This window comes from Symphodus melops, assembly GCF_947650265.1.
Source record: "Symphodus melops genome assembly, chromosome: 11".
Classification (NCBI taxonomy): domain Eukaryota; kingdom Metazoa; phylum Chordata; class Actinopteri; order Labriformes; family Labridae; genus Symphodus; species Symphodus melops.
In genome coordinates, this window is record NC_136701.1 from 802,595 (window position 1) to 813,018 (window position 10,424).

Here is a 10,424-nt window from a genome sequence, read left to right on the forward strand (position 1 = left end):
CTATCTTCATCATCACAGCGCGTGCACCTGCTTTTTATTCTTACGTTATATTTTTATATGCCATCATCAGTCTTATGACAACGATGAGTATTCAAATGGAATTTGACAGTTTAAATTAAATCCAGCAGTGTTAGAATTAGCCCTGGGAGCCAGGGGGATGCTGGGAGATGTAGTTCACAGCCTGAGATCAGCAGCTTGTTTACAGCAGCAGCTCTGCGGTCTGACGCGCCTGTCGGTCAAGTCAACGTTTTTTTTTTGTTTTTTTTTTTATCAAATCACTCAGACATTAAGGTGAAACAGATCATTGTGTTTAAATAACACAGACACAGACACGCACGCGCACACACAGATGTCGGTCACAATAACGCTGTCTGCCGCAGCACACCATGTGGACGGAGGAGTCTGCTCTGTTTATTCTAAAGAGGATTTAAAAACATTTCCAGCCTCCCAGTTTGAATGGTTCAAAGTATTTCTCGTTTACTTTAAAGATTTGGACTGTTTTATTGTGAAGGAACAGGGTTGGGGGGGGGGGGGGGGGTAAAAGGTCATATGGTAGAAATACTTCCGCATGTTTAAAGCAGAAGAAGTAACCAGTGGAGAAAAATTATAACTGGGGTGCCGGTGGACACGTTAGTGAGCATGCCCCATGTACAGAGCAAGCAGCGTCCTCCAGTGTTGAATAAATGAAGCTGATGCTGGAGTGTAACATCCTGCAGTTCCTGGAGTGTCCACTAGAGGCTGGCTGCAGTACCTGGAGTGTCCACTAGAGGCTGGCTGCAGCAGCACAGGAAGTCACATACACACCCATTCAAACAGCCTGTTTTTACAGCAGACATGAACATGTTTACAGCCTGCTTCAAAAAACCAAATAGGTGTGATTAGCTCACGTCTCCATCCACACACACTGTACGGGGGGAATGTTTTGATGACTCATCAGTTTTGATTGGATGAAGGATCAGAGTTATTCACAATAAGGCGTGTAGCTGAGCTGATTGACAGGTGGGCGCCGTGTAACGGTTTGTCAGGACGCTTAAAACCCGCCTCAGCTCTCAGCTTGACTCAAAGTTAGCCTGAGACAGCATTTCCAGCACGGAGACCTCCATCCATGGGACTCCAGCGCCCCCTGCAGGAACACACTGGGGACTCCAGCGCCCCCTGCAGGGACACACGGGGGACTCCAGCGCCCCCTGCAGGGACACATGGGGGACTCCAGCGCCCCCTGCAGGGACACACTGGGGACTCCAGCGCCCCCTGCAGGGACACACGGGGGACTCCAGCGCCCCCTGCAGGGACACATGGGGGACTCCAGCGCCCCCTGCAGGGACACACTGGGGACTCCAGCGCCCCCTGCAGGGACACACGGGGGACTCCAGCGCCCCCTGCAGGGACACATGGGGGACTCCAGCGCCCCCTGCAGGGACGACGCTCAGGCTTCAAACGTATATTAATATTTCAGTTCCTACAGATCTTGCTGATCGATCTTTAAAACAGAGATTTTAAGCGTCTAAACGTATCAAAGGAGTTGAACGTTTTCATCGTGAATCAGCTCGAGCGTAACGGGGGTGTGGTTATAGTCATATCTCAGACTGTGGGGGCGGGGCCTAATGTGAGACCTGGTCACAGGATCCTGAAGTTCCTGAACACACCATCGATGAAGGAGTCAAAAACCTGGTTGGTTTTATTTCTTCGAAAAAAAAAAAAACCCCGTTTCATATGAATCCATGTTCACCGTGGAAGAAGAGTCAGAGCGAACTTTTAACACTTTATTTACATCTTTATTAGTTACATCTTTCAGCTTTGCTCTCCAGATTCAAGCAGCACAAAAATACAAATTGAGAAACACAAGAAGTAAAAGAAAACACAAAGCGACAGCTCCTTCTCCTCCGTTAGCCCAGTTTGGTTTTTGAGAAAAAACGTGACGGCTCAGAGGAGGGAAAGACGGACAGCCGAGCATGAAGGTGAGTGTGGACAGAAGACAGCGGCCTGCGGGGAGGCGGCGGCGGCGGCGTGACACAAACATTAAATTAAGACATTTACTTTGGTTCAGTCGGTGACTTTAAGTACAACAGGCAGCTTTCGCTTGGTGCAGGGACGCTCAACTCAAATATGAGGCAGGTGAGAGGTGCAGGTTAACAGAAATATACTAAGTGCAAACTAAAGTACCATGCTCAGTGTTCAGCTGTCACACCTGAAGAGGCATTCATGAGCAGCTGGGAAATCTCAACACCTCCGTGGATGAGTTGAGGTTCCCATCAGTCCTCCTCGGAGTAGATCACAGAGGGTGGGATGTTCTCGGATCACATTCTGCTGTCTGTAAGAGTCGAACTTCAACTATCTTAAAAAGACGGACGCACACAGAGACCAGAGCGCCCGCATCACATCCAGGACTTCACGATGTTTGCAGACGACTCGAGCGCGTTTGTTTCAGGCGGTGGAGATCAGTACGGGTTCCACAGGAGCTGGTCTGAAAACACGGGAACCTGCTGGTCATCAGAGCCCAAATCTAGAAAAAGACAAAAACAAGGGTCAGAAAACGAATCGAGAAGTCAAACAGAGTCCGAGACGAAGCCGTCGCGTTAACCACGGTCGACTGACAAGAACACAACAGCGTGTCAAACGAGACTAATTCAGTTTCAAAATGTAGAAAGTAAAAAACTCTGGATTATTCTAGAAACTGAAAAAGAGGCGGAGCCAAGGCAACCATCTAAGGAGCAATCCTACCCGAGCCGTTGAACTCTGGTGACCTTTTGTTTGGTTTACGGCGATGTGAACGCTCGTACGGACCAGAGAACTGAACGCCGGTTCGCTTAAAAACAGCTGTCTTAGTTCGCTGGGTGAGAACGCCACTCGAACCAACAAGGGAAGTAAACGCCGCCGCCGGACCCCCCCGGATCGCTGTCCAGCTGATCTGAGTCCCTGACAAACAGCCACACGCCGACAACCAAAGGGGAGGATTTGTTTTGGTTCAGAAGGCCGACGCTTGTAACGACAATGAACGCCTCACCTGCGACCTCACCTTGGCCTTCATTGGCCTCCAGGAGGAGGCGGATCCAGTCGTTCATGTTGTCGTTGATCAGCTGACTCCTGAAGGAGAAGCTCAGTCCAGGAGGGGAGCGGCGAGGTCTGAGGCCGCCGTCCTCCTCCTGCAGGGAAAAAGAACAAAAACTTTGACGAGCACTTTTTTAAAACGATGAATCTGTTATTTTAAGGATCAATAAAAAGACGATTCAAAGTGTATGTGAACGTGCATCTTTGTTGTCATGGTAACGTGCCGAGGACAGAAACCGTACCGAGGAGAGCGGGCTGGTCCAGGGTCCGGGCAGCTCCAGGGCCGACAGAGGACTCACAGAGGAGGCTTTGGAGGCTGCACGAGTCTCCTTCTCTCTCTGCTTGTCTCCTCCATCCTCGCACAGGTCGGAGGTCATCTTCGCCAGCTGGCTCTGCCTGAACACAAACGTGGCGAGCTCAGAAACCGCAAAAAATGAAGCCCGCTCACTCAAGACGCAAGACTTCAAACGTGACCACCTACAGCTGCTCCACGGGGTCCTGCGTCTCCTCGGCGTCCGGCTGGGCTTCAGACGGCGGGTCCCACAGGTGCAGCGCCCGCCTCCACAGACGCACCTGCATGTCCCAGGAGCGGCGGCTGTACTTCCTGTACTTGTTGGGAGTTGATGGGTGGAGCTTCGGGTCCCTCAGGTGTCTAAAGAAGGACCAACATTCACCAGGTATTATTCAGACCTTTCACTGTCAGTACGAACACACAGAGCGCCATGCCTGACTGCGAACTGTAAAAGTCTGCGTGACGCGTCACTCAGGACGCCGTGTCTCATCTGTACCCGTCTCACCTGGGGACTTGCTGCAGGTAGTTCTGGTACCCGCTGGTGTTCTTGCCATACTGGATCTGTTTCTGCCGCCGCTTCAGAACCGCTGCATTGGTCTCTGTGTTGGTGGGGTCGGGGAGGCGGGGGTAGCAGCGACTGACGGGGGGTCTGCATGAAGACGGGTCAGAACACAAAAAAAAAAAAAAAAAAAAAAAAAAGTCTCCTTTGAATCTTCAGAGCTTTTACTCTGTGCTGCTGTGTGCTTTTATTTTGAAATACAGTAAGGCCCTTCCTGTACAGTGAAGGTTAACGCATGAATGTTAAGCACAGAAACAGGAAGTGGTTATGAATCCCAAACAGGTGAAAGAAACGGGAACAAAGGTCAATGTGTGATGTCATCAGTGCACCACAGAGGACGCCCCGCCCCTTTAAGGTCTCCAGGTGTTTTAATATCGTTCACCATGTGAGTCAAACGTTTTTCAGAGCTGACTCACCTCTTACTGTCGAGGTCGTCCGTCCCCACCGCCACACTGCTGGTCGACACTTTGAGGATACAGCGCTCCAGGATGGACGGCCTGAACGACAACTCGATTCATTGTACCGACTAACGTTTGAAAAACACTTCACACACAATAATAAAAAAAGATGCCCCTCCCCCTTCTTCTACTCGATATGCTAGATGCTACGCTAAGTGGCAGGTAAAACTTGTGCTGAGCTACGCGTCAGTTAGCAGAAATGCTAAGTGGCAGGTGACAGTCATGCTAAGTGTCAGTTAGCAGGAATGCTAAACTAAGTGACAGTTAGCAGTAATGCTAAGCTATGCGTCAGTTAGCAGAATGACCCTGACAGCATGTTCAGTGCTCAGTTCTTAAAGACTTTTTTTTAGACCTGCGAGTTTTGGTGCTGCTGGCTCGCTCTCGTCCTCGCAGGCCGCTGGCAGCAGGAGGAGACGGGACCGGAGACATGTTACTGTGGAAGAAGAACATGGTGGAGGACACAAAAGAAAAGAAGGTGAAGGATGAGGACAAGAGAAAACCATGTGAGGATCTGAGATCAACAGCTCTGCTCTCGTTTGCTCGGGTCTGTGAGAAGAAGTGTTCGTGGTCATTCTTTAGACGAGACTCGAGAATATAGAAGTCACTGAGCGCAGTGATGTTTCTCACCTGACCAGGCTGTCGTAGACGGAGCTGCATCCTGGGAGGAGCCACGGCTCGGGGGTGGAGCATCCCGAGGCGGCGGCAGCCAGCAGTGGGTCACTGAGACCGTTCCACACGGCGGCGGACCATCCCTTCGCGCACACACACGACCACGGGCTGAAACAGAAACTGAAAGAGCGGGAAGATTTTAATCTTATATATTGAAACCTGTTTGTTACCATGGCAACAAAAACTAAAATCAATGATCACAGGCAAAATTTTATGAGCGGGGTGTTTTACCTGTAATCTTCTATCGAACTTGTACACATTAAAGCTGAACGATTTTAGGAAAAGATTGAAATTGCAATTTTCGTTGCGTATCACGATTTTCTTCAAATCAAGCTTGTGCAATGTTCTCAATGTACAGTAACATTTACAAACCTGACAGGAAGTTACATCATACCAGTTAAAACTTTAAATGCCAGAACTCTAAATTAGTACAATGAAAACTAAATGCAACTAACTTTAAATGTATTCATTAAGAAGAAACAGACGTGTGATGTTCTTGTTTTTAGTGTCAGTTTGACAGAAATCTGGTCATAAGTGTTGATATATATTTTGGGCCTTTGGGGTTGCCGTAGGTGACTTAGTTCACAGAAGTTATGAAACAAGAGAAGCTAACAATGTCTCCATATTATCTTCTAGCCATACGGCCGAAACATTTACCTGTGAGCGTCATTTCATGTTCAGGCCTGGCATTGCATCTCTTGAGTAGGTTTAATAAAGTTACGTGAGATAACGACACATTCGCCATGCTAACCGCTAGCATTCCTATTCAAATTCTCATAGACGTTAGCATCAAGCTAGCGGACTTTTCGTTTGTTTTTAGCATATTATGAGATTAAGTTTTACAGCTTCCTTTATTAAAAGACTGGACACAGACTTCAGCTTCTTTATTGGAGGAAAACTTCGAGACATCTGTCGAGCTGTGTATCAGGCTAAAGAAGTCACGCGCACACATGAACAGCTCTGGGGTCAGGCGGGAGAAGCGCTGCAAAAAACCGCGGCTTTGACGATCACGTGATCGCGTTTTTGGAAATCGCGATTTCGATCAGAAAACAATAAATCGTTCAGCCTTATGCCTGATGATAACACGAAACAGGAAGTAACAACAGCTCACAACTAAAAACTGATCAATCAGTAAGACTAGAGGATTTAATGCAATACTCCTTCAGACCAGTAGAGGGCGCTCTCTAGGGCAGCATCACATTTTACAAAGATGAAAAGTTAACAGCCAATGAAACGTCCCGACATCAAGGAGAGACAGCGAGGGTTGACAAGCGGGAAAGCAGCCTCTAAACGTGCGCACGCTAACGATGCTACTGACGCTCCTCGTGAACAGAGGCTGCAGTACTCGGAGAAACCGGCGCGGGTTCGAATCCGACTTGTGGCGGTTTTCCTGAACATCATTCACGGGTCTCAACAGTCCTGTCTCAAAAAGGACAAACGCTCATCTTTACTCCGTTAAATATTCTGTTAGTTCAGTTTAAAAAATCTCTTTAATTTGTAAATATTTAAATTTATTTTCATTTATTTAAAGTCCCGTCTCCCAAATGAAGGCGGAGTCATTTCATAGACTGAAGGAAAAGAAGTTTCATTATTTATGACTGGATACTTGTGCATCATTTATTTACCTTTAAAGCAGGGGGGGTCCAAAGTGCGGCTCGGGGGCCATTTGCAGCCCTTAAGGAGGTTTTTTTGCGGCCATAGTCTTCTACCGAAGAATCAGTACCAGTAAGTTTTTGTCCCGAGGCCTCATTCAGATGACATATTTAGTTATTTTTAGTTTTGATGCGAGTGAGACTGAAAGATATTTAATAGAAAATGTTCAGTACAATGTTTTGTCTGTCTTTTTTTAACAGCTGTGATTATTTTACACTTTTTTTGTTGACAATAAAAATGAACCTTTGCACATTTTTTGCTAATAAGCAAACTGTTTAACCATTTAATAAGCTGAGCACAAAGCTTTTACAAACATTAACCACGTTACAGACTTGATTCTGAGAAAAACGAATAAAAAAATGAAAGTATTTAATGTTTTATTAAATTGTTTCTTTTATGAACCTTTTCTGATCTACAAAGAATTACTTTTTTTTCTCAACAAAAAAAAAACCCCGAAATAGTTTACCACTATTTATTGTGTCTGTTATTCTTGAAGAGGTCAAAATACAAAAAGCTCCATACAATATTAAACAAAACAAACCCCATTTGCGATTCTAACAAGACCATTTTGGCCCGCAAGAAAAAAAAAAAGTTGGACAGCTCTGCTTTAAGGAATATTATCTCAAATATAAAAACGGTTATTTCTTAATTTCACTGGAGAAACGTGAAAACGTCCTGAGCACTGCCTGCAGGTAGACTCAATCAGAGAGCAGCTCAGGAGGCCGCTGCATGAGAACTTTAAAAACACCGACACCTGAACGCCGCACACACACCTGCGGAGGAAGGAAACGTTTCAGAGGTGCAAAAGACTCAAACTGGATCAAAAGTCTCCGCGTGCGTCCTCTGTGTGTCTCGTGAGTCACCGTTAACCGACTCTCAGGTGAGCTGGTGTGTTCAGGTGTGTGTGCTGGATGTTCAGGTGTGTGTGCTGGATGTTCAGGTGTGTGTGCTGGATGTTCAGGTGTGTGTGCTGGATGTTCAGGTGTGTGTGCTGGATGTTCAGGTGTGTGTGCTGGATGTTCAGGTGTGTGTGTTGGTGTCGCAGGTGAGCTGGACTTACCTGGAGGAGAGCAGCGGACTCTGCGCCGTTTCCACTCCGCTCGTTGACATATTTTGCAGTTTGAGTTTGGCGCCTTCTCTTCAGACGGACAGACGCCATCGTTACGCTTTCACAGCTTTTTAATGAGACGCACCTGCTGAGGGGGGCGGGGCCTGCGTCCGCCGCCGGACTCCGTCAGGGCTTCTTCCGGTCCGGTGGATCAGATGATGGAGTCACGTGATGACAGGTGACTCCATGAACTCCTGGTTGTGTTACAATAAAGTAGTTTCATTGTGTGATATTCATGTTGTATTCATTGTCGTGTTTCTGAGTTTAAAGAATTGAATCTGAATAATAAAATCTACTTCTTTAAAACTCTGAAACTTGATTTATTCTTCCTGAAGGGACGGAGCAGGATATTCCTCCTGACCAGACTCTGATGGTCCTGCAGACCTTCTACCGATCTGTGGTGGTCAGGACGTCACTGACTCCCTCAATCTCACTGCACCAAGTTCAGCAATGTTATCATGTCTTACCTGTCGCTCGATTCCATTTTGTAAAACAGAAGTAGAAACACTCGTAATGTTTTCTTGCAAAGTATCTGATTTATTTTAGAAGAACTTCAAAGATTGGATAGCGTATAATGACATGGATGTCTCCCCTGATGTACAACAATGTGAAATAAGGTTCCATAATGGAGGACAGAAATTAAAATATAAAATAAATGTTCATTATACTTGCCAAATACTTTCTACACAAAAACTGCCTGCTCTTTATTTTCTTAAAGGAGCTGCAGCTGAAGGAGGGCTCTGTGTTTGTGTGAGTGCTTGTCGACGTTTGCTTCCGACTGATCCCACGTTTTGTTTTCGTTTGTTCTGTTGTTTCTTATTTTTGGATTTGTGACGTGCTGTGCTCGGTTCTCTGAAGCACTAACTTTTGTAATTGTCTTTAAATATGCTTATGTGTACGCTTTGAAACTTTTAAATAAAAGAAACGTTTCACTAGATGCTTATTTTTACATTTATTTCTTATTTTTTCACTTTAATGTCTAAATGTTCTGTACAGTTTTTAGTTTGGACTTCTAAATGTGGCCCTGTTCTGGTTTGGGGCCAGAAGGGGGCAGCGGCCTGACTTGCCTGTTAGTTGTTATTCCCTGTAGTGCCGCTCCGCTCCTACAGGCGGCGCTGCTTGATCACGGTCACTTCCGTATTCTTCTGCCACTAAGTAAACAAGATGGCGTCCGGCAGTGGGGTGAGATTTTTGTCTGTTTCTGTGTTAAATGTGTAAAATCATAAAACTATATTTGATGTTTCGTGGTTTCAGATTCGATGTTTCCGGTGTTTCAGTTAACTGCGGCGGCTAACGGCTAAGAGCTAACGGTTAAAACCACCGTGTTAGCAGCTAACAGCTAGCAGCAGCTAACAGTGTAAACCGGTCTTTATGTTTACTTAATGTTTAATAAACAAAGATTATTAAATTATGTAAAGTATCGATGTTTGTTGAAGATGCAGGTACATTTAAATAAAAGTATTATGGGCTGTTTTTACATCTGCTGCCTCGTTTACACGTAATGCTAAATGTTATCCTGTAAGCTCCATCAACAACAAGACTTTCGGTCACGTGACTTTAATTTAGGGAGCAACTATTAGAAAGTTATAGCACAGATTAAACATCACATAAAGTGATCACGACGAAATAAAGAAAACATGAAGAACATAAACTCACACGCACAGTCTGACCTTTGACCTCTCCAGCTGCTGAGTACAGATGTGAACCTGGACACCTTTGAGCCGTGTTGGCGTGATGATGCAGATATTTTAGAGTGTTAACCATTCTTCTTCTTCTTCTTCTGTTGTAGTCCAGTAAGAACGACTTCCGCAGGAAGTGGGACAAAGACGAGTATGAAAACCTCGCTCAGAAACGTCTCACCGAGGAGCGAGACCGAGAGCGGCGAGATGGTAAGAAAATAAAACATTGACATATTTATCAGCACGCCACAAAACCAGGAAGTCTGAAACGCTACTGTGAATGTAACGTTTGCACGCCGCCGTGCACGATGCACAGATATGTAGAGGGAGCTGAGCTCACCTCTGATTGGCCAGGTCGACTCTGACACTTCATGACCTTTTTACACACGCACGTTACCTTCAGGTGGTCGACGTGAGAAAACTACGCTGGAGTGTTGTCTGTGATTGGTTGTCTAAATCCTAATTCCATATTCAAACCAGTCTCTCTCTCTCTCATTCGCTCGCCCTCAGGGAAAACGGCGCCCCCGGTCAAGCGGGACCTCCTGCGTCACCGAGACTATAAGGTGGATCTGGAGTCCAAACTGGGGAAGACCATCGTCATCACCAAGACGACGCCTCAGGCCGAGATGGGCGGGTAACTACGAATTACGCGCTTATCAGACTGCTCAGCTGCCTCGCTCTGATTGGCTGCCTCGCTCTGATTGGCTGCCTTCTTCTTCTCTTCAGGTATTACTGTAACGTGTGTGACTGTGTGGTGAAAGACTCCATCAACTTCCTGGATCACATCAACGGGAAAAAACGTAAGTTCACTGACGACGTGTGTGTGTGTGTAACTGTTTGTGTGTGTGTTTTTAACTCTGTGTGTGTGTGTGTGTGTGTGTGTGTGTGTGTGTGTGTGTGTGTGTGTGTGTGTGTGTGTGTGTGTGTGTGTGTGTGTGTGTGTGTGTGTGTGTGTGTG

The 10,424-nt window shown here is 46.3% G+C and overlaps 2 protein-coding genes across 3 annotated transcripts in view; one reads left to right on the forward strand and one right to left on the reverse strand.

Moving 5' to 3' along the window:
- Nucleotides 1-1,750: 1,750 nt before the first annotated feature.
- On the reverse strand, nucleotides 1,751-7,881 carry slbp2 (stem-loop binding protein 2). Of its 2 annotated transcripts, none has more exons than XM_079355931.1 (9): nucleotides 7,740-7,881; nucleotides 4,985-5,146; nucleotides 4,710-4,790; nucleotides 4,316-4,396; nucleotides 3,846-3,989; nucleotides 3,530-3,700; nucleotides 3,291-3,444; nucleotides 3,005-3,143; nucleotides 1,751-2,503 (listed from the first exon to the last, which is right to left on the reverse strand). In XM_079355931.1, exons 1-9 carry the CDS (start codon nucleotides 7,787-7,789, stop codon nucleotides 2,439-2,441), a joined length of 1,047 nt encoding a protein of 348 aa, XP_079212057.1. In that variant the 5' UTR covers nucleotides 7,790-7,881; the 3' UTR covers nucleotides 1,751-2,438. The 2 variants fall into 2 exon arrangements, with proteins under 2 accessions (XP_079212057.1, XP_079212058.1); XM_079355932.1 differs by having other exon boundaries at nucleotides 3,017-3,143; nucleotides 7,740-7,880.
- Nucleotides 7,882-9,774: 1,893 nt separating this feature from the next.
- lcp2a (lymphocyte cytosolic protein 2a) overlaps nucleotides 9,775-10,424 on the forward strand; it is a gene marked incomplete at its 5' end in the record, with an annotated part of 12,994 nt that continues 12,344 nt past the window's right edge. Inside the window, 3 exons of the mRNA XM_079355121.1 lie at nucleotides 9,775-9,820; nucleotides 9,977-10,100; nucleotides 10,193-10,283. Coding sequence (XP_079211247.1) covers nucleotides 9,775-9,820; nucleotides 9,977-10,100; nucleotides 10,193-10,283 — 261 coding nt within the window. The remainder of the gene's footprint in view (nucleotides 9,821-9,976; nucleotides 10,101-10,192; nucleotides 10,284-10,424) is intronic.

What these genes read in the sequence shown, in the direction of transcription:
- slbp2 (XM_079355931.1), bottom strand. Translation starts at nt 7,789, where the DNA reads ATGTCAACGAGCGGAGTGGAAACGGCGCAGAGTCCGCTGCTCTCCTCC. An exon ending in GACGACCTCGACAGTAAGAG is followed by an intron (nt 3,990 to 4,315) that starts GTGAGTCAGCTC and finishes GTCTTCATGCAG; the next exon opens with ACCCCCCGTCAGTCGCTGCT. An exon ending in AGGCCAAGGTGAGGTCGCAG is followed by an intron (nt 2,504 to 3,004) that starts GTGAGGCGTTCA and finishes GTCTTTTTCTAG; the next exon opens with ATTTGGGCTCTGATGACCAG.